Source organism: Neofelis nebulosa, chromosome 5, assembly GCF_028018385.1.
Source record: "Neofelis nebulosa isolate mNeoNeb1 chromosome 5, mNeoNeb1.pri, whole genome shotgun sequence".
Classification (NCBI taxonomy): Eukaryota; Metazoa; Chordata; class Mammalia; order Carnivora; family Felidae; genus Neofelis; species Neofelis nebulosa.
Window position 1 is genome coordinate 68,269,761 of NC_080786.1, and position 23,890 is coordinate 68,293,650.

A 23,890-nucleotide genomic window follows, 5' to 3' on the forward strand; every position below is an offset into this window, starting at 1 on the left:
GTCTTAAAAAGATTTATCAGTATGGATAGATTTATTTGTAAGGGAGTAAAATAAAACACTTTCCCTCTACTCGCCTAGGTTGTCTGACTGGAGCCCTACAAATTAGACTGAACAAAAGATAGATTAATAAAAGAAAAACAATTCATTAACGTGTGCATTGCCTGAGAGAACTCATTGATGAATAACTGAAAGGGGTGGTTAGCACTTGAGCTTATATAGAATCTTTACAAAGGACAGTACATTTGTAGAAAAGAGAGTAGACAAAGGAAAAGTTTTAGGCTTTTAGGGGCAGCAAACTAGGAAGGTAAATATGGGGGGAGGGGAATAATGGAAAGTAAACTTTTATAGAGTTTGTTATATGGATTCCTCTGGGGCCATATGTCTCTAGGCTGATGGGAGACATCATCCTGCCTAGTAGAGAGGAAGAGGGCAAAGAGATTTCCCTGTGTCTGCTTCCTCTCAGTTGCCTTCAGCTCAAAATAGTTCTTCTGTCAAAGTAGCATATTTTGAAGTGACATATTCTTAACCTCCTCACATTCCTTCAAGAAATATTTATCGTAAAAAAAAAAAGAAAAGAAATATTTACCATGACGCCTGGGTGGCTCTGTCCATTGAGCCTTCGATTCTTGATTTCGGGTCAGGTCATGATCTCACGGTTCAGGAGTTCAAGCCCCTCACTGGGTTCTGTGCTGACAGTGCAGACCCTACTTGGGATTCTCTGTCTCCTCTCTGCCCCTTCCCTGCTTGTGCTAGCACTGTCTCTTTCTCTCTCTCAAAAATAAATAAACTTAAAAAATAAAAGAAATATTTATCAACCATCTTCTATGTACTAGTGACAGTACATAAGATCTGGTTTTTATGGGTGTGCATTCTAGCTGAGTAGCCTGATGATGCACAAATGAAGAACTGAACGGGAAATTGTCAGATGATAGTGAGTACCATGCAGAAAATTAAAGCAAGGGGACATGCTAGGGAGTGATTGCTTCATATTGGATAATCAAGCAAGTCGTCTAGGAAAAGAGGACATTTAAACTAAGACCCAAAGGAACTGGCCCAGCAAAGACTAGGGAACCTGTATTCCAAATGGAATGTAATAGTCCTAAGTGTGCGGGATGTTAATGGATGAGGGAAGAGTGTGGTATGAAAAAAGTGAGGAAGTAGCCAGGGGCCAGGTCCCAGGATGGGCTTTGCAAGCCAGAGACAGTGTTTGGATTTTATTTTGAGTACAATCGGAAGCTATTAGAGAGTTTAAACTAGGAGGGAGGATCTTGCTCTTAGGTTTTACATTTTTAAAGATTAGTCTAGCAGTATTCTTTCAAAAGCATTTTAATGCTACTAACCTTTAAGATCATTATGTTTAATGGCTATGAGATTTAATTTAAGCATTTATGATTTGGGTAATTATGTTATTTTTACTATTCCTTACTTATATAATTCATCCAAAAGTATAACATATTGTAATTTAAACAATGGCACGGTAAATATTTTTATGTAAATAGTTTTCCTATTCTGTTAGATTGGTCACATTGGATAGATTCTCAGAAATAGTGTCACTGGAGCAAAGAATACCTTTTTCAAGTATGTAATATGTCCTGCTGAATGACTTTCTAAAAGACGAGTGCCAATTTCTTTCACTGATGATATAGAAGAATATAATTTATTCAGGGCTTATCAACCTTTGAAATCATTTTAAAAATCCTGTTATTTACTAAGCAAAACCCCCAAATGGTTACATATATTACATATTTAACTTAAGAGAAAATTCTAAAAGAAATTAAGTAGCAAATACCTGTATATAAAATATCATTTAGCTTAAATGTATGCAATTTATCTGCTATCAATTGTTATTTACTTTTCTAAATCTGTTATCCTTGTCTAATTAGAACACACCATGCTCCTTTCAGATCTTGGAGAACAGCCTGAAACTTGGTGTACCTCTAAGAAAGCCTTTTGTAGATTTTCCTCAGAGCCTCAGGAGCAATACAATTTGGCATAAAGCTAGTTACTTTAGAAATAGGAGCTCTCAAATATTTTCTAATTCTAGCTCCTGTGGGCCAAGAGTCTATTTACTGATGAATCCTAAACTTTTTTGGGGGGAGGGGCAGCAAGGAAGGGATAGGCAGGAGGTTGTGTGTGTTTCTTTCTTTCTTTTTTTTTTTTTTTCTTTTTTGCTTATGTGTGTTTCTTTAAGCGATTGTTCCATGTCAGAGCAAGGAAATAATAATTACTGTTTGATCTCATGTATTTGAAATAGAAACCCAAGCTTAATTGATAAAGCAATCACGTCAATAATGTATCTATCCACCACAGTGCTCAGTTATCCAGAAAGAATCTTGTACCTACCAGGATCTATTGTTGAAAACTCCTACGTGCCTTTCAGATAGTAGTCGGTGCATAGTATTGCATTATTTGCTAACCTTTTAGGTGTCGCCAAAGATTTCTTATCAATAAACTCTATTCAATTCTACTAAATTCATGTGATCTTCCAAAAGTAGTTTTTAAACCAATATACTGTACCCTTTAAAGCACAATATTTTCTACAAATTATCTGAGCACTTCATAGGGGTAAGCACTTCCTACCCAACTGTATCGCAAAATCCTTGAAAATACAAAGAATGCATTTTGTTAATAATTTGTATTTTATAGAACATGTGACACTTAGTAGGTATTCAGCAAATAGTTGTTGATTGTGCAATGGTTATAAAATATTAGAAATGTATGCACATACACATATGTATGCACACACATACATATTAAGACACAAGAAGAAATCTGTGATTACTTGTTGGCATGCATATTGTTGACAACTCTGAGAGATTAGAACTAATCATTTCTAATATCATTTGAAGGAGGGTCACTCCCTTGCCTTACTTATTAGTATTATGCTATGATTGTCATTTCTGAGTTGCAGGATAATTAATGAAACATTTTACCTACTCTTGAATGTTTCAGATTTGAACTGAATTGATTATCCAAAAAAAAAAAAATCCTCTTTATTCTCTTTTTAAATTTATTTTAAATTGTGAGCAGTCATCTTTAAAGATAGTTGTCTTGAGGTGACCAAGGCAGAGAGCAATGGACTCCAGAGTTCAGAGCACAGGCTCAAATTAGCCAGCCACCTTGGCATTTATTAATGGGATCAGTACAGTACAGCATAAGTGTATGTAGTGATAACAGCTCTCCTTGCTTCCTCCTTGATAAATATTTACCAAAAAATAAATAAATAAACCTAACCAGGGGTGAAGACTGGAAGCAACAAATGGGAAAAAAATCTTTTGGTAAGCCATGAAGAAGGGGAATAAAAAAATTTTAGAAAAACCTGGAGCAGGAGTCAAATTCTACTGTAGTCTCAGTTACTTATTATTTATAGGATCACTGGCAATTACTTACCTGTCTCTGTCTCAATGTCCTCATCTGTCAGATGATTGTAACATCCTAATTACTTCAAAGTGCTATGAAAATATAGAAGAATATATAGGTCAATATTCTGTATAAAGTACTGAAATAATAAGATACTAGACTTGTAGAAAACTAGCTTTCAGAACCAATAGAATAAAAATAGGAAAAGGTATATTTTTTATTCCAAATGATAGAAATTGTACTGTAGGTAGAATGGTATCATTGCCTTCTTTATGAAATTATTTCATTTAGTCGGTTTAAATTTGCCATCAATTCACTGAATGGCAAACATATAACAAACAAAAAAAATTAGGTAGACAGTCTCTGAACTCTGGGGAATAAAGTTATTATTTCTGAAGGACATCTCATTTCTCTGAACTTTGAGAACTAACAAAATTTTTCCTATATTAAAAAATATTTATAATAATAGTAATTCTTTTTAATTCTCTAAGCTCTCACCTCATATTTATTACCTCTGTACTTGTTCCTTGAGACCCACCCCTGACATACTGAATCAGAAGTCTGGGAATGGGGCCCAGAAATCTGTGTTTTAACAAACCCTCTGGGTTATCCCTTACATGCTAAAGTCTGAGAAGCACTGGATTACATGTGTAAGGGGCAGCAAAAGAAGGTGAAAAGTAAATAATGACTATAAAGATTTTATGTGAGCAACTGGATGAATGCTGGAACCATGTTTGGTGAAAAGAAATACTGGAGAAAGAGAAATCAATACTTTATTCTTTGTTTTATTTTTACTTTAAAATACTTAATTGTAGTATAATATATATAATAAAACATTTACTGTCTTAACTTTAAAAGAAATTTTTTAAATGTTTATTCATTTTCTTTGAGAGAGAGAGACAGAGACAGAGCATGAGCGGGGCAAGGGCAGAGAGAGAGGGAGACACAGAATCTGAAGCAGGCTCCAGGCTGTGAGTTGTTGGCACAGAGCCCAACACGAGGCTCAAACTCATGAACCGCGAGATCATGACCTGGCCGAAGTCAGACACTTAACCTACATAGCCACCCAGATGCCCATCTTAACTTTTTTAAAAAGATTTTATTTTCAAGTAATCTCTACACCCAACATGGGTCTTGAACTTGCAACCCCAAGATCAAGTGTCCCATGCTCTACCCACTGAGCCAGCCTGGCTTCCTGATCTTAACTTTTAAAAAATTATTTATTAAAAAGTATAATGGACCTATTTTTAAGCATAGAGTTCAGTAGTGTTGATATATTCACATTGTTGTGAACATAAAAGTTCTCCAGAACTTTTTCATCTTGCAGAACTGAAACTCTATACCCATTAAACATCTCCCCAGATTTCCCTCCCCTCAGTCCCTTGCAAACACCATTCTACCTTCTGTGTCTCTGAATTTGACTACTCTAGATACTCCATTGTATTAATCTGGTTGGGCTGCTATAACCAAATACCATAGACTGAGTGGCTTAAACAATAGCGTTTACTTGTCACAATTTTGGAGGCTGGGAAGACTAGGATCAAGGTGCTTACTCCTGGTGAGAGCACTTTTTCGGTCTTCCAGACAGCGACCTTCTTGCTGTGTCCTCGCATGGTGGAGACAGAAAGGGCTCTGGTGTCTCTTCCTTTTCTCCTGAGGGCACCAGAGCTGATTAGTGTCTAACCCTTATGACCTCATTTAATTAACCTTTATCACTTCCTCACAGGCCCCATCTCGAAATACAGTCACTTTGGGGGTTAGGGCTTCAACACAGGGATTTGGGGGGGCAGGGGATACATTTCAGTCAATAGCACTCATATAATGAGAATAATACAATACTTCTCATTTTGTGACTAGCTTATTTTGTTTAGTATAATGTAAAATCTAATCTCTGGAGAGTTAAATTTGAAGTAACTACTTCACATTCAGGTGAGATGTCAACGTGGCAGATGGCAAAAGGACATGCTAAATGTTGTTTATGTCCTTTTTGTGTCTATCTGCAAAATGTCAAGTCCAACACAAAGTCTCATATCAAAGTGCCTTCATTTCTAAGTGTTTGAGTTCCAGATGAAGGAGGTAGTGAGGAGAAAGCTGACTTCTTTAGAATCCCAGCATTGCAGTTAAAGAGTCAAGAATATTGGACCTGGAAACAGAAACTATGGGCCAAATTTTGGCCTTCTCACCACCTAAATAACCAGAGATGATTTGCTTAAATTTCTCTTAGCAATGGTGGCTTTAAGACCGCTTAGGGATAATTATTTCCTCCAAAAAATATTGTTATAAAGATAAAATATTATGTATGAAACCTGGCACATAGTAGATATGGAATACATATTTATTAAATGTGAAATACGTATTATGTATTGTTTTAAATGTTAGACCATTTTTAATCTGTTTTGCTTGTTACATTTTGTTGTTAATTATACTATTTTAAGTATATTTTTCTCGTGTTTTCCCATCACAGATTAGAAAATAATGATTTTATTAAGGAAAAAATTAATTTAAGAAAAATAAAATAACATTAAAAATTCCTAGGTACTGGATGAAAAAATATAAACTGATACCATATCACTTTTCAGGTATAGATAATCATCTTTTACGCAGCCTTACCCCAATTTTTTTTTAAAAGCCTCTTCTATGTGGAAAGCCAAAGGGGGAATTCATCTTACAATATTTAATATCTGTATAATATTTTTAAAATATTATCTTTTAATGAATTTAATAAGAGTACTTAAATAAAGAAAATACAATTCTGTCACATGAACTCTTTTATAAAATCCAAAGAGATTAATTTGAGAAGAAGAAGAACAAAAAGTGTGAAAAGAATGTCCTTTAGAACCAAAGTTTATCAAAGTTCATTAGGAAAAAGTGCATTGGATAATCATGAAAAGATTTAGCTTTCTAAATATGAGCATTCCATGTCTTAGAAGGCAGGAGAAAATAATTTTAAGCATATTTGGTAGAAAGACATTGCTAAAAATATAGGGGTGTGTGTGTGTGTGTGTGTGTGTGTGTGTGGTCTGTTGGTTACTTTAGTAGTAAAGGTAATTTATTATAATAACAGTTAAGTGCTAAGTACATCTGATGGAAGACTAGGTGCTGAGTGCTTTGCATGCATTATTTAATTTACTTCTCTCAACCTCCTCATATTGTACACAGTCTCTTTTTTACATTAGAGAAATTCAAGGCTTGATGAAGTTAAGTAACTGCTTAAAGTCATACTGCTGAAAAGAGACATCAATGCTTTTCAAGGGAGAATGCAAAATTGTCTATCTCACCTGCAGTCTATTTGTGGGTCATGCTTTGATTATTCTTTAGTATAATTTATCTCAAGCACCTGCTTATCACAATGTGCTCTGTGATGTCAGTATATACTTACTGACTTCCTCCAGGTATCTCATAGGATACATGGTTTTCTTGAAAGCAGATTTTGTTCTGGAGGGAATTATGAGAGAGAGCTTTCAAGTACAGTTATGACTCATGGAATTACCTGAAGTCAACCTCAAGCTTCCAGAGATCTTTAGAATTCTGAATCCAGTCATTTTCAGGTCTAAACCTAGCTCAAGCCAGAGGATGTTTGTGACGCTCTTTGCCTCTTCTCCCCCTTACCATCCCTTCCCATTGGAAAATGTTGATACAATTGGACTGATTTCATTTTTACAAACTCTTATTGTACCCATTTTATTGTGCCGATCAATATGGGGTCAATAGAAAGGTGGACAAAATAAATTCTTTGACCTCAAAAAACATGTAGGAGAGGCAGAAAAAAATGCAAAGGAGAATTGAGTTAAATCAAGTGGTGTAAATATAGGACTAATTGGTACACTAGGACCAAAATAATGGTCCTAGGTCTGGTACGAAGAAACCTGACCTGTGGGATTGGCATTGGGGTTGAGTCATTGGTAGTGCTTGGATATCCTATGCACAGTGCTCCTTGGGTAGAATAGTGGCTACAAAGCCCCTATGAACTCACTCTAGCAAAGCTATCCCTAGGCCAGCAGTTATTTTAGCCCCAGGCTTTCAGGTTATGCGATGATGCTGTCATCTGTCAGAGTTAGGCATAGTACTGCTGATGGTGTTATTTCCTCTGCCCGATTTCTCACTCTCGGCACTTAACTTGCTTGAAATGGTAATGTGTGATAGTATGCCATCCACATCCTTTTGCCCTCCTGGCTTGCCAAGTCTGCATTTTTCAGCTTTTTCTCCCTGTGCCCTCCTAAAATTAAATGAATTACCTCTAAAAAACCTGAGAGCACCCACCTGATTTACAACTGCCCTGTACCCCTGGTCACAGAGAGGACAGCAAACTTTCTCCTGCTATCTACTGAGTGATGCTAAATATATGCAAAGTAACTCCAATTGTTTCCTTGCTTCCGGGTTTACTTTTTTTGTAATGTCTGGATTTTTTTTTGAAGGGAATTGACAAAACTGTTTCATCTACAGTAGCGTCTGTTTAAATATTTCATTAAAAATATTTGCAGCCAGACACAGTTAATGTTGAATTGAAAACCACTTAGGTTTTTCAGTTAATTTTTTTAATGCCTGGCAGCTGGAATACATCACCGAAATGCTGACACCGTATTATTTAAAATAGCATTGCCTGTGAGGCCAGGAGAAGCTATTTAAGACAAACCTCAAGAAGGCTGGTGAAATAATAGCTGAAGTTATGTTATGTCAGCCAATTCCTCAGCATGGAACAGCATTGTGAAGCCAGAGTTGTTATCTTTCACTGAGACATAAAATCTATATCTTGATCCTTTTGGTCATTAAAGGTCCTATAGGAATTGCACCCAGGGCGAGTGTGCTTTCATCCAATACATTGGCCAAAGGTCAGTTTGGAAGGTTCCACTGTACCTTTCCAATATGCTCACAGTTTCATTTAGATATAATCAGAGTACATTTTTTGGAAGGGCCCTGGGTTTGTCATTCTGTATATAGTTTGCATTTCATGAAGAAATAGGTTTAGCTGTTGGAGTGACCAACAGTAAGCCTATCAGAGATGTGCCAAAGTGGTGAAGGGATCCATGGAATCTATGTGGTACATTTTTTTAAAGTCATCATTTTCTTAAACTGTAAGGTAATTTTAATTGAGTTGATTAGTCAGCAGCCTACCAGCTCTTTCTGTACAAACCAAGGAACCCCTTTTGTATTTCCTTAGTTAATGGGAGAGGAAGAGGATCATAAGACCAGAGGTAGGGGTAGATAGGGGAGAGGGCAACAATGTTACAATCCAGTTAGAAATCCTTAGAGGATAACAAAACTTTTTATTTTATATTATTTAGTTTTTAGATGTTTATTTATTTATTTTCAGAGAGAGAGAGAGAGAGAGAGAGAACATGTGCATGCTCAGGGGAGGGGTAGAGAGAGAGGGAGAGAAAGGATCCCAAGCAGCCTCCATATGTGGGGCTTGATCTCATGAACCATGAGATCATGACCTGAGCTAAAATCAAGAGTCAGACATTTAACTGACTGAGTCACCCAGGCACCCCAACCAAAACTTTTTAAATCTGCATATGGAATAAATAATACTTGTTCTACCCATCTCACAGGACTGAATTATGATCTAATAAGGTGTTTATTTCTAAATGGCAAGTCCTCATTTAAATGTCTCCGTGTAGAAAGTGAGGTGGCCCATATTTAGCATGTTTTGGTAGTAACTTGACACTTGCCTAGAAAATACAATACCTGTAAACCATGTAGATAAGAATGATCCTCAAGGAAATCAAGATTATAAAATGAATGAAAGTTTATTTTCAGTTTTCCCGACCACTTTAGGCTATCTGTTCTCTTCCAGTATCCTCCTGGTTACTGGGTGCCTACTTTATTGACCCCTACCCCAGCAGGGGACTCATGTTATTGTATCCATTCCCAAATCCTCCTTAAAGAGAACTTGTTCTTCCCTAATAAGTGGCAGTTACTTTTATCTGTCCCCTCCCCAATGGTGTAGACATTTCTGATGGTTCCAAGTGGACCTTCTTATATTAAATGGTTGTTGATGATACAATTCTAAGTACCTCGATTTTCCTACTTAGACATTTTGTAAAATGTTAGCATTTCTGAAACTGGGAGATATCTGTTACATGGCTTGTCTCTCTCTTACTATCCAACAGAAGCTATTTTTAAATTGATTACCTTACAGTCAGGGGATCTTGGAATTGGAAACATAGAGTATATAGTTCAGAGGAGATTTCAAAAATTTAACATTTATTTTTGGCAGATGATTCAATCACAGATTTAAAATTCAAAAGTAATAAATAAGTAGACAATGAAAAGTCTTCCTCCTAAGCCTGTTCTTCCCACAAGTACCTCTCCCAAGAGACAAACACCATCTGTATTAGATAGAGCATATGTAGTTTTTTTAAACACAATGACAACATATAGATTCTTACTACACATTTTTTTCATGTAGAAATTGTATCTTAGAGATTGTTTATCTCCAATGCGTGAGTGGCTTCATCGTTCTTTTTAAAAACTGAATATTGGGGCGCCTGGGTGGCTCAGTCGGTTAAGCGGCCGACCTCGGCTCAGGTCATGATCTCGCGGTCCGTGACTTCGAGCCCCGCATCGGGCTCTGTGCTGACCACTCATAGCCTGGAGCCTGTTTCAGATTCTGTGTCTCCCTCTCTCTGACCCTCCCCTGTTCATGCTCTGTCTCTGTCTCAAAAAAATAAATAAACGTTAAAAAAAATTTTTTTAAATAAATAAATAAAAACTGAATATTATTCCATTGTATGGATGTGATATAATTTATTTAACCTTCATAGAATTTGTAACAGTTGTTTTTTCGTTGGCAATATATGAGACACCAAATTTCCCATGTCCCTCACAACTCAGTCCATAATCAAACTTGACAAAACTTTTTTGTTTGTAAAGTGAAAAGACACTTCATATGTACTTTATGCATAAAAGGCATTTCTAATTATTTTTTTTCTGTGAAATGCTGGTTCATATTCATTGACTATTTTTTATTAGCTTTTCAGGCTTTTTGCTTTAGGTATTACAGAAACTAGCCATTTGTCTAGGGAATTAGTTGTAACTATTTTTTCTCTGGATTTTCAATTATCTTTGTTTATGGTAATTTTTGTCATGCAGGCAACGCATATGTTTATGTTGTTGGGGTAATTAATGATTTTTGTCTTCCTGGTATGTGACATACTCAAAAATGTCTTTCCCACTCTGGGATTATCAAAAATTTTCTTCCACTGTTTCCTCCATGCTTTTATGAGTTAGATTTTACCCTTAAAAGATGGATTCATCATGGGGCACCTGGGTGGCTCAGTCAGCTAAGCATCTGACTTCAGCTCAGGTCATGATCTCATGGTCTGTGAGTTCAAGCTCCACATCGGGCTCTGTGCTGACAGCTCAGAGTCTGGAACCTGCTTCAGTGTCTATGTTTCCCTCTCTCTCTGCCCCTCCCCCACTTTCTCTCTCTCTTTCTCTCTCTCTCTCTCAAAAATAAATAAACATTAAAAAAAATTTTTTTAAAGATGGATTCATCCGGAATATATTGTGGTACAAGATACCATAGGGTGGCTATTATTTTATTATTTTAGTGGAGATCTTTATTTAAGCCTAACAGTTTGAGAGAAATGTAATTTTTAAGGTTTTAAAATAACATACCTATTTTTTATTGTTACACAAAACCTTACATGGAGAATTAAAAAAGAAAGAAAGAAAGAAAGAAAGAAAGAAAGAAAGAAAGAAAGAAAGAGAAATAGATCTTTTATTATCATGTGCACATTAATCAGGAATTTTAAGTTAACCAATTAACCAGGGAAGAGGAAGGCAAAATAGAGTAGACTCAGGGTTTAAGGAGACCTAAGTTAGAAGTTAGAATAAAAACAAGGGCAAATGTCTTTATTCTTTATTTTCACTGTACCAGGTGCTCTCTAAAGCATTCATTTCTGAATAAATATATTTTTAATATGATTTGAAGTATTTCAAATATAAAGTAACATTTCTCCATATTTGGTAACAGGATTAAAGGTTATAAGGAAATTTAGCTTGATCTGCCATTTTCTTCTGCCTTTGTTTCCCACATCACTATGGAGGGGTGATGGAGACCTAGGTCCTGCGGGACTATGATCTCTGTCAGTTAGCCATTTGTGTTTTTTTTTTTTTTCCTTTCCTTTGTTCTTGGGGAAACAGGAGTGCCCAAGGAATACCACACATATCCCACCTGGCAGGGAGGGGGGCAGTGTTTGTGGCCTGTCAGCTTGCCTTATGCTCCCTCATCATATACTAGAGGATTGCATTCTGCACCATTTAAAGCTGAAAATACTTTGTTAACATTCAGTAAGTAGGTGATTAAACCTTCCCCCAAAGCTTGAGATACTGGAGATTTTGAAAATCCCATTTTACGGGTTGAAAATTTCTTTTTAAAAATCAAGTTAAAAAGCTGGTTTTCACCTCAGACTCAATTTAATCTTTAATAAATGCATTGCAAGATATTTGCTGATTAAAAAATATGTACCATTTGAAAGTATATTTTATATATAAGAAACTCATTATCAGATGCTAGTGTGAAGGATAACCAAAATAAGTTTCCAGTTTAAAATATTAAAGAGAGTCAGTAAGCATAACTTCCTGTTGCCTCTCAAAGATTACTAAAGGAGATGTGCAATGCATCATGAGGAACTGGGTATAGATAGTAACTTGAGGCACTGGCATAAAAAAAAAATAAGTGAGGAACTCCTGACATACACACAGAGTAACTAAATAAACATTGAAGAAATGTCACAGATACACAGATAGTTGGTTACAACCACATCCAGTGATTAGGACGTGATTTAAAAAAAAAAAAAAAAAAATCCTTGCAATCCCAGAAAGAACAAATTTAAGATTCAGATGGTCCCGTGCATTAATGTGGTCTGTATGCTAGGTATATCAGCATGGTAGAGAGGAAACAGTGTTGCATATGGAGTGAAAAGATCTGGAATCAAATTCTAATTCTGTTGATTTGGAGCCTCAATTTTCTAATTTGTTAAATGAAGTTGTTTTGCTAGGAGAGCTCCCCATTGTGGCCACTTTGATAGGCTGATCAATCCTATACAGACCCATTCTCAGAAACCATGTTTTAAAATGCTTAAATTAAAATACACAGGATTATAAAGGAAACTAAGTCAAACTGCAGTTATCTAAGTATTAAAACACACAAATTTGCATTTAACTAATAGGTAAGCTTTTTTTTAAATTTATTTTTATTTTTTAACATTTATTTATTTTTGAGACAGAGAGAGAGAGCATGAACAGGGGAGGGTCAGACAAAGAGGGAGACACAGAATTTGAAAAAGGCTCCAGGCTCTGAGCTGTCAGCACAGAGCCCGATGCGGGGCTCGAACCCACAGACCGCGAGATCATGACCTGAGCCGAAGTCGGATGCTTAACCCACTGAGCCACCCAGGCGCTCTTATGTAAGCTTTTTTAAATTAACACATTAAACACCAAAATTTAAGCAAATGTTTTGTAAACCCCCATCTTTTCAAATAGTAATGAGTTTTTCACAATTGAAATAGTAACTGGTTTCATTTGATTGCAAGTCAGGTACTGTTAATATATCCGGTTTAAGACCTACTTCACATTTGAATGAACTGTTAAATTTCAGTTAGAAATGAATGGAAATAAAGATGCTACTTTTTCCCCTCCCTTGGTCCACCAAATTCATAGATCACCTAAACTCTTTCTGTGGACCTCAGAAGAATAACCCTGGTGCTTTCTGTGGGCGTTCATATTATTGGTTCTCTCTAGTTTCAAAAGGCGGTGATTTCTCTGTGATTCCTTCACTATTTACATGTTCACATTGCATGGAATCATGTTTATCAGTTCTAAAATAAAAATGTAACACAATTTTATGAACTACCTCCAGTTAACCAAAGGAACAAAAAACCCAGCACTGCTCACTGAGGTGGTTTAAAGTGTTGGGGTTCAGGGGCGCCTGGGTGGCGCAGTCGGTTAAGCGTCCGACTTCAGCCAGGTCACGATCTCACGGTCCGTGAGTTCGAGCCCCGCGTCAGGCTCTGGGCTGATGGCTCAGAGCCTGGAGCCTGTTTCCAATTCTGTGTCTCCCTCTCTCTCTGTCCCTCCCCCGTTCATGCTCTGTCTCTCTCTGTCCCAAAAAATAAAATAAACGTTGAAAAAAAATTAAAAAAAAAAAAAAAATTTAATAAAGTGTTGGGGTTCAGAGCCAATGACCAAGAAAGAATTCTTGAGATGTTTTCAGTGCAAAAAGGTGTTTTTTTTGTTTTTGTTTTTTAATAGCAAGAGGACAGGACCCTTGGGCAGAAATAACTGCACTGGGATTGGGAGTTGGGGGAGGTAAAGACAAGGGGAATTTCCAAAAAGATTTTCCTATGCTAAAGAAGACTCATAGGATCCTGGAAGCCTGGCTATTGTCAAGCTGTTATTTTTCCCCCTAGCAAAGCATTAAAAATAAGACAGGAGTTCCCTGAGGAATGTCCTACTCTGTATGTCTTAAGTATTTGTCAATGGGCTGCAGGTTATAAGGAAATACAATTTTGTCTACATTTCCTTTTGTCTTTGTTCTGCACATCATCATCACCACTATTAAAGTTAAATTTTTACTAGTTCTGATGAAAATTTCTTAAATGGAAAGGTGATCTACATTAGTCACAGTTCTCCAGAAAAACAGAACCAATAGAGTATACAAAAAAGAATTATTACAAGGAATTGGCTCACAGGATTATGAAGACTGAGAAGTTCTAAGATCTGCAGTTGGCAAGCTAGAGACCCAGAGAGCCGACTGAGTTCCAGCCCCAAACCAGCAAGCTTGACCCTCAAGAAGATCTGATGTGTTTCAGTTGAGTCTAAAGAAAGGAAAAGACCCTTTTCCTTTTGTGCCTAAATGGGGTGTCTCTCCATTGCATGGGGGCCCTTAAATGTGGAATGGCAATGGGATGGAAGCTTTTGATGCAGGAGGTAAAAGAATTCACTGAATGAATTCAACTCACTGAAAGAATTCACCAGATGCAGAACAAAGGAGATAGAAGTTTATTGAATACTGGGAAGGGAGCCAAGAGCAGGACAGCAGAGGCTGTCTGCCCCAAGGCAGTGGGTGGGGGCTGCTTTTAAGGAGGGAAAGTGAGGAGGTATTATTACAGAAACTGGTCTGGATCACCTGGCAGAAGAAACTTGGAAGGAAGGAGCTTTATTTTACACCGGTGGACTCAGAGGAGGTCATTCTCCAGAGATCTGAGCTCCAGAATGCAGGTGGGAAGGGTGATTTATAGCATCATTTTCCGCATTTGTGGCAGCTTTCGTGGGTACAGCAAACAGGGCAGGAAGAACCCGGAAGAGGAGTCTCTAAGTTAGGAACTAGAGCTTGTTTTAGTCCCATCAGCCATCTTATGGTGCAGAACTTTACTTATTTTCCCAACAGTAGTAATTTGGCACCTGAGGCAAGCAGGGTGGGAACAAGAATCTGGAAGGGAAGTCTTCAGGCCAGGACTGACATTTCCTTATTGATCCTGTTGGCCATCATATAACAGATTTTTCCCTAACAGTATGGCTAGGTATGGAATATTCCCTCTTTTGGTGCCTATAACTGTGCCTAGTTATAAATAGTCCATTGATTAGTTAGGGACTATGGATATTTTGAAATGGGTCATCTATATTCAACCAGGTGGTCCTGTGGACCCTTTCCACATTCCATTGCTCAAGCCTGTTTGCCTGAAAGTGGCCTCCACACCTATGTCGCAGCTCACCAAGTTCCTCACTACTGGGGTAGGTCTGCTTTTTGTTCTATTCAAGCCTTAAACTGAGTGAATTAAGGCCCACCCACCTTAGGGAGAGCAATCTGCTTTAGACAGTCTACAGATTTCAAATGTAAATCTCATCTACTGAAAACACCCTCACAGATACACCCAGAATAATGTTTGACCAAATATCTGAGTATCTAGTGGCTCAATCAGATTGACACATAAAATTAACCATCTCAGTGCCTATACTGAGAAATCACTTTTTAAAATACCATAGCATCATTATCACAACTAGAACATTATGAAACTGTGAAATTCAGGAAAACCAGGGAGATAAATTGTTTCTACACAACTGAAGTTACAAAATGATACTGAAATGAAAAGAAAGTGGTTTAATTTTATTATAATATATAGAATGTGGTACTTTTATTTTGAATGTTACACTTTTCTTGCTATCTGAATAAGTAATCACCTTTGATTTCCTACAAATGCAGAGTGAATATATGTGTGCAGGGGAAAGCGGAGTATGGGAGAAATACAATGTTCAAATTATTAAACAGATTTTTAAATACTTTAGAATCTTGTCAATGTGCCTTGGTATCACTATACAATTAAGGTAAATGTCGGCTTAATTTCTTTATATTTCACTTACATGATCATTTACTATAAGGTTTTGCCTTTCAGCCTAAAAGTACGCTTGCAAAGAGCACACGCCTTTTAGGATTGAGATGGTGATTTCATTTCAGGTCTTCAATAGACTTGTGGTAGGAAATTAAACAAGTGACACAACCACAGTCATTGCCTGAACTTGCTTATTTTATGAACTGTAATAAAAATGCTTGTTATCAAACATTAAGTATGGAGCGTTTTGAACTCCTTGGATGAAATACTTAATTTGAATTTACTCAGCCTTGTAAATAAATTTAAAAGATTAATTGACCTGCACAAATTTGTTACCAACCTTCTCTCTCCCATGGTGATGAACTTCTAGTAAAATGAAGGAAATTAACATTTCTTTCAATATCACCCTCAGATATTAGTGTTCACAGGAGTTGAGCAGATCAGTACCTCTTTCTTACCCAGTATAGACCCACCACAATCCACTAAAATGTTGTGTGAGAAAACAGCTTACATTAGGGTAGAATACAGTTTTAGGATCACGGAAGGTCTATGAATTTGGCCTAGATTTAAAGTAATGAATAACACAAAGATTTCGAGAACAGGGTTTCTGTGCCAGGAATGTTCTCCTTAAGGGAAATCCCTAGATGAAATGACTTGGGGGGGCGGGGGGGGAAATCCAGTCTGAAAATTGGGTTCTTTTTGTCCTATTTTACTCTGAAAGTAGCTACGAACAAAAGCACTAAAGAACAAAATAAACAGGTTTGAGGGTACAGCGCTTCCTTCCCTCATCACTGGTTAAATCACAGGAGAATAGGCAATACAGGAGGAGGCAGTGAGCGAGAGAGACAGAGAAACAAAGAGAGGAGAAATAGTATGAGCTGGTGAGATTAAGTCCTCTCCAGAACTTTGCAGGGAAACTGTGGGCTTAGTAGGTCAGGAACAGATCCCAGGAAGACTCCTCAGAGAACTGTGTTGTTGCTGATTCTTTAGTTTTGGATTGGCTTTCTTGAATCTTTTACCCTTCGTTTGTGCTTAACCCCGACAGGAGACTCAATTAGCCAAGAACTTCCAGCTGTAGGTTCCAGGCATTTGGGCCTAACAATGTTACTGTTCTGTACTCTAAGTCGACATTTAGCACCATCAATGTGGTTTAGTAGATCTCAACCTTCAAAACATAATTTAAAAAGTTATAAATAGGGGCACCTGGGTGGTTCAATGAGTTGGGCACCCAACCCTGGCTCAAGTCACAATCTCATGGTTTGTGAGTTTGAGCCCCACATTGGGCTCACTGCTGTCAGCGCAGACCCCACTTCAGATCTTCTGTCCCCTTCTCTCTGCCTCACGCCCACTCTTGCTCTCTCAAGAATAAACAAAACATTTAAAAAAATTCTAAATAATGTTCATTCTGTCGCCATCTTAATTGATTTACAAAAGGAATTTTTATAAATGACAGAGGTGGTAATACAAACCTTTAGGGAAAAGATAGATTTATTAATAAATGGATGAAGTAAAGCAAGCCAGAGTAGGGAAAAGAATGTGGAAGTATTTTAAGGGATGTAATCCTGAAGGCTGGATGTTGCCTTTTTGAGTTGGCTGAAAAATAGAGAACATATGAATGATGATGTAGCTAGAAGGAATCACAGAAATGGAATGCTATGAAAATATGAGCTAAGCAGTGGGATTAGCCATGGCAAGAACAGAGAGACTTGAGTATCTGTAATGGCTTCAAAAAGAATGTCCTGGGCTGGTGAAAGGCTGATGTAAAACAAGAACTGTGCTTTGTGAAACTTGTAGGGCAAACGAATGAAAGTAATATCAAATATTACATTTACATTTCACATTTATTTTTTTTTTAATTTCATTTTTTCAGGGACACATATTATGGAATTTAGGATTGTTGGGTTTTGATCCATGACAATCTTCTATTGAGAAAAAAAATATTTCTAGGGAAAATTTCCTCACAGATTTCTAAGGAAATATCAGCGTGGCTGATATTTGGAGTGCATATTAAGAATTCAGCATGCAAAGATAAATTAAAGCCAAACCTATGTTTCCACTGATGTTGAGTAGGATGTAAGTTCCAAAAAGACATGTAAATAAGGGGAACCATGTAAGTAAAGGGAAAGGAGACTCCTTGTAAAAATTATTTTTAATTTTGTTGGCTAAGCAGCTGGGAAAAGACTAGATTCTATCAAGTCCTTATTAAAAACATAAGAGTGTTGGGGTGCCTGGGTGGCTTGGTCGGTTAAATGTCCGACTTTGGAACTTTGGCTCAGGTCATGATCTCACGGCCTGTGAGTTCGACCCCCGCGTCAGGCTGGCCCGTGAGTTCGAGCCCCACGTCGGGCTCTGTGCTGACCGCTCAGAGCCTGCAGCCTGTTTCAGATTCTGTGTCTCCCTCTGTCTCTGCCCCTCCCCTGTTCATGCTCTGTCTCTCTCTGTCTCAAAAATAAATAAACGTTGAAAAAAAAATTAAAAAAAAAAACAAAACATAAGAGTGTAACAGTCTAGGTTTCACAAATATAAATGCATGTGGCCACCATTCTGTGAATTTGAATGAGTGAAGCAGGCTGAGCGTGAGACACCAGTGATGGGAAACTGGTAACTGTCTTGTCTGCCCAAGACATTCAAAATTCGATTAGGAACAAAAACATTGACTAAACAAATACCTTCAAAGGTGCCAGTTCTCAAAAGCTGAATCTGTCAAAAATACTTGGAATTTGTACATGACATAAAGTAGTTCCTTTGCTTTTTATAATCCAGTACTTAAGGGTCGCTCTTTTTTGGGAATATGAAAACTCTACCTAAACTGTCCCAAGTTGATCTAAAACTTTCAGGAATCTTTGCCCCGGGAGTGTATCAGGAAATGAAAGAGAATGAGCTCTCTTTTCAGAAAATCAGGCTTTCAAAAGACACAATTTGGTGGGGTTCACTATAAAAATTTTTAGATTTTTTTTCATTACTCAAGGTATTTATAAATAACATTAAAATGGAAGCTTGTCTTGTTTATAAATGCTCACTCACACAGGCTTTCCATTTTAAGTGATTTTAACTTTGTTGCAAAGATCTTTCTATTAGGTTCTCAAAGAAAATTGGATAGGTTTTGAAACATTATTATATGTTGGAAAATCTAGCCCTGTAGTTGAAAAAAGTTGTAACAATTTATGTTCTAAATATTAAACTACACATTTCTAAATTTTAGTTCAGTTATATACATAAAGTATTTTTGAAATTATATCATACCAAAGAAACATGGCGGGGGGGGAGTATGGTTGAAGAGTCAATGTCTTTTTTTTTTTAATGTTTATTTGATTTTGAGAGAGAAAGCACAAACCAGAGGGGCAGAGAGAGAGGGGGACAGAACATCCAAAGCAGGCTCCCCACTGACAACAGAGAACCCAATGCAGGGCTTGAACCCATGAACAGTGAGATCACGACCTAAGCTGAAGTCAGATGCTCAACCGCTGAGCCACCCAGGCACCCCAAAGAGCCAATGTCTTGATTCAATGACAAACATGTATTGAATACATTATACTGGACATTAGATGTGGTGTCCTCATTGCTGTTGTTTCACTTCTCTCATAATTACTGCTGAGGAGATTGGCATTTTTCCATAAAATTTTCATACTTGAGACTTAAGGGAATATGCTTTTAAGAATAAATGGAGGGGCACCTGGGTGACTCAGCTGGTTGAGCATCCAACTCTTGGTTTTGGCTCAGGTCATGAACTCACAATTCACGGGTCCAAGCGCCTCACTGGGCTCTGTGCTGGTGGCAGGGAGCCTGTTTGGGATTCTGTCTCTCTTCCTCTCTCTTTGCCCCTTCCCTGCTCATTCTCTCTCTCTCTCTCTCTCTCTCTCTCTCTCTCTCAAAATAAATAAATAAATAAAATAATTTTTTAAAAAGAATAAATGGAGAAAATTTCTTCTGTGGTTTTCAAAAATCATTCTAAGAAGAATGGAATTATAACCTACAAAGCCTTCCTTTAAATTTATTGGAAAACTTGAAAAAAAAAAGTCTAAACTTTTTAGGGGCCTAACATCATTTTAAAATATTTCAAATTAAAGAGTCATTACAGTTCTTAATAATCTATGATAAAAATATTTTTGAAGCACCAACAGCAAGCAGAGTTTGATTTGAGCCAGCACTAGTCACAGTTTGGTGAGCATCAGAACCATAGGGAAGTGTTACCAGGCAGGCTCCTGGGCTGCATCCTCAAAGGTTCCCATTTCCATTCTGGAGGACAAGGGGGGAGCCTAAGCATTTGTATTTCCAGCAGGTTCCTGGATGACATTGATGCAGCCAATGTATTGACCACATTTTGAGTAGCACTGATTTTGGGGTATCCCTAGAAGCACAATGTATGCTAACAATTCAACTTATGTTTTTCAGAAAAATAATTTCAACTGTTCCAGAAGAGCTAAGTGTCAAGAAACCAATGTCAGTTCTGTACAGATAGAAGGTGATGCTGATTATTTCATCAACCATCTTGGAATTCCCACCGTGCAGTTTGCCTATGAGGATATCACAGCATTAGAGGTGATTGTTCCTAAAATAATACACACACACACACACACACACACACACACACACACACACATATATATATATATATATATATATATATATATATATATATATATTTATAGCAGATATGCAGAATTTGATTTTATCCTGGCTGTTTGCTTTCTTACCAAATAGGTCACTATAGGGAGCTGCTTCATTTAAAGAGTTATTCTTGTTGTTCAGTGGCTTTGTAACAGTATTTGAAAACATCAGCTCTTTTCAGTAGTGTTGAATTCAATTTAAAAAGATTTATACTGTCACTCACATTTTCACAGTGTGCTTCGCAACAAGAAATTTGCAGTAGTTGGATTAACATCAAAACATAATTGTAATCTTCAGTATTCACAGAAACAGATGACATGTGCAATAGATTCTCCTCTCCTTGCCCAAGGGAAAATGTGTTTCACGTGCTGTATATTAATGTGAGTCTTGTGGATTAGCTGCGCAAAGTTTGTCAATAGTTTGCGTGCCCAAAAGGATACTACTTTTTTGTGAGGATAGGAGGCTTTTTCCCCAAGATTATCACAGAGGCCTGATTTATCTTAACTAAGTCTATGTTCATCCATCTGTTGGCCTTCAAACCTTTTGATCTGTCTCATAATTATGTCACAGGAAACTTGTTCTCTGCAAAACCAAACCTGTTGAGATATTTTGCCTTTCACAAGTTGTACATGCTTTATTGGGAGCTATTTGAAACCTGGGGTGGCCTGTTGGAGGTGATTATTAAATTGACAAAACTGTGGCTGAAAAATAGAGTAAAGCCTGCTTTGTTCTTCAACTGTAGATGCTCCTGAAAAGTTGTGTTTGAATTGCATTTTTATAGGCTCAACTTCAGACACATAATATCTTGATTTCTGCTAGCTTCAGGGATATTTAGCTGTATGTTTCTCTGTAGTTCATCTCCCACATTCATCCCTTAGTTCCTCTGTAAACAGCTAATGGTCACTAGCAACTTAAATTCGCGGAGGGAAAAACTCTGGGTGAATCCTATTGTAATGGGATGAATTATTGGATAATGGAAAAGTTATTATAATTTATCTTTTTTTAAATTGTATTTTCATCCGCTATTGTTGGGTAAAAATGGGATACATGTGTAGAGGTATCTTATCTTTTACCAAGCCTACTATAAACACTTAAATGTAATCAATGTATTAAGGCGTTAACTCATTTTTAATTTTCCTGCTTACTATTTTTTATATTTGTTAATGTTTATTTTTGAGAGAGAGAGAGTGTGTGCACGTGACCAAATGGGGGGGCAGAAAGAGAGAGGGAGACAGAGGATCCAAAGTGGGCTCTGTGCTGACAGCAGAGAGCCCAATTTTGGGCTCAAACTCATGAACTGTAAGATCATTACCTGAACTGAAGTTGGGTGCTTAACTAACTGAGCCACCCAGGCACCTCTCCTGCTTGCTATCTTTTAATATCTCTTCATCATCCTCCCATCTCAGCTCATCCAGCTCATGCCATATTAACATGTTGAATGATAGCTTTTTTTCCATACATATCTAATTCATCCTGGTTGAATTTTAAGCCAAGAATTTAGGCAGATAGAATAGGATAGCCTTAGGAATGGGTCTATACTTAACTCTTGACTCTGAAACTTACTGGACAAATGAGTTAAACTCTTTCGGAATTATTTTACATTACAGATAAGGAACCTTGGTATACTTAATGAATCTACTTCATAGAGCCCTGGTAAGGATTAAACGAGATTGCATGTAAAGGACTTAGCTAATATTGAGCATATAATAAGTTCTCCATCAACCATAGCTATTGTGACAGGTATGGTTATCTAACTGTAGGTTCAACCTATTAGTGGAAGAATTTCTGTACTTTTTAGACAAGAACACATTTAGTGGAAAGGGGGAGTTTGTTAATTATTAGGTAAAACAAACTTCTAAGGCTGAAGCGATGGGATCTAATGAGGATCAGTTAGAGAATCTGAGGTGTCAGTAGAGAGATTTGGAAACAGGTCACAGTGAAGTTCTAAGAAGGCACTGTTATCACAGTGAAACTCCTGTGGCTAAAGTCTATCTACTAGAACTGGCTTAGTTTGAAAAAGCTCATCAGTTTTTCAAATGATACCCCAAATGTTTAACTCCCATCAGCAAAATTATTTTTTATTATATTTGTCTCTAAAAAAGCAATTAAAGAGAATCTCCTATGCTTTTTAACAAATGACTTTGTTTATAATGCTTTAGTGTGGAAAAAAATTTTAATGGATTTGTCCCTTGCAAAATATAAATGCTTCAGATGAGATAATTTTGTGTAGTGAATTCTTACAAGAACAAATAATAACATTTGCTTTCTGTGTTAACCTATAATAAATATCTGTATACACTGACAGGAATCATAAACATTGACAGGCTTTATCCATGATATAAAGAATATTTATTCCATGTCAATTATGAAAGCAGGTGAGGAAATAAGAGCTTTTTCATGAATCTACTATTAGATATAAAAATATAATGTATGTATATTTTTACATGTAATATATAATGCGTATCATATATAAAATAACATCTACAACTTACTGAGTATTTGATGTGCTAAGTATTTTTATCTCATCTTACCTAATATTTATAATATCCTAATGAGTCAGCTTTTATTATTAACACTTATTTTGCTGAGACTGAAATGAAGCTTAAAATCAAGTAGCTTATCCAAGGTCATAAAACTAATCAATAGCGAAGATAGTAGTTGACTTTAGATCTGTTTAACGTAAGCCTGTATTCTCAGCTATTACACTGAAGTCTGCAAATTGGAAGCGCAAGGGCAAAATCCAGTTCACAGATATGTTTTGTTTGCCCTGAGCTTTACTAAAAAATTGCTTCTCCCATGAAAACAATTGGCTAACTTGTGCATTACTCACTAGCTTCCCATGTTCTTTATTAAGGAGTCTGCCATGTTGTTTGTCCCAGAGTGCAGTTAAGAAGAATATTTCTTTAATGCCTGTTGCTATCACAAATTGGGAAATGAAACAATCAACCTAAAAAGCCACATGTTTCACCAGACTTATGTTGCCTACATTACCTTCCTAGCCCCTGTAGGAACTGAGTTTGTTATCACTGCACTCATTTTGAGTGAAAGAGCCAAAGTGGATAATTCTGCAGTCCTTTTCGCTTTATAAATTGTATGTGTTCTAAATGACCTAAGTTTATGATTATACTCCTGTTTTTGCAGAAATTATCTTTAAATTTTATTTGGGTGATTATAATGCTAACTTTAGTATTTCTGTCATATTTTTTAATCCAGCAGATTGATTATAGATCTATTATGGTCTGTTTTAACAAGCTAATAATGATAATAGGAAAAAAAAAACTATAGGAAAACAAAGTAGTGCCACAGACACCACTTTTAATGGACACATGGGATATTATTCTAAAATTCTTTTTTGATGTAACATGACATTTTATAACATCAGTCCCCAATATTTCATGTTTCCATATTCCCACCAGTACCTTTCCCCTGTAGTGTCTCTGGGTGCTTATAGATTGCATAGATTGCTGGAAGAACATTTCATCTTTAGTTTTTCTTGAGGTCTATAGACTAATTTTCCAATAATTAAATTTCACAAATGCAAAGCAATGTATGGATTTTCCAAATGCTAGAATTATTCCTTCTCATAA

The 23,890-nt window shown here is 36.7% G+C and overlaps 1 protein-coding gene across 9 annotated transcripts in view; it reads left to right on the forward strand.

Moving 5' to 3' along the window:
* The window catches only part of NAALADL2 (N-acetylated alpha-linked acidic dipeptidase like 2), a 1,364,408-nt gene that overhangs the window by 1,129,433 nt on the left and 211,085 nt on the right, over positions 1–23,890 (forward strand). For all 9 annotated transcript variants that reach the window (XM_058730531.1, XM_058730530.1, XM_058730533.1 and 6 more), the window contains one exon: positions 20,088–20,234. In XM_058730531.1, the coding sequence (XP_058586514.1) occupies positions 20,088–20,234 (147 nt within the window). The remainder of the gene's footprint in view (positions 1–20,087; positions 20,235–23,890) is intronic.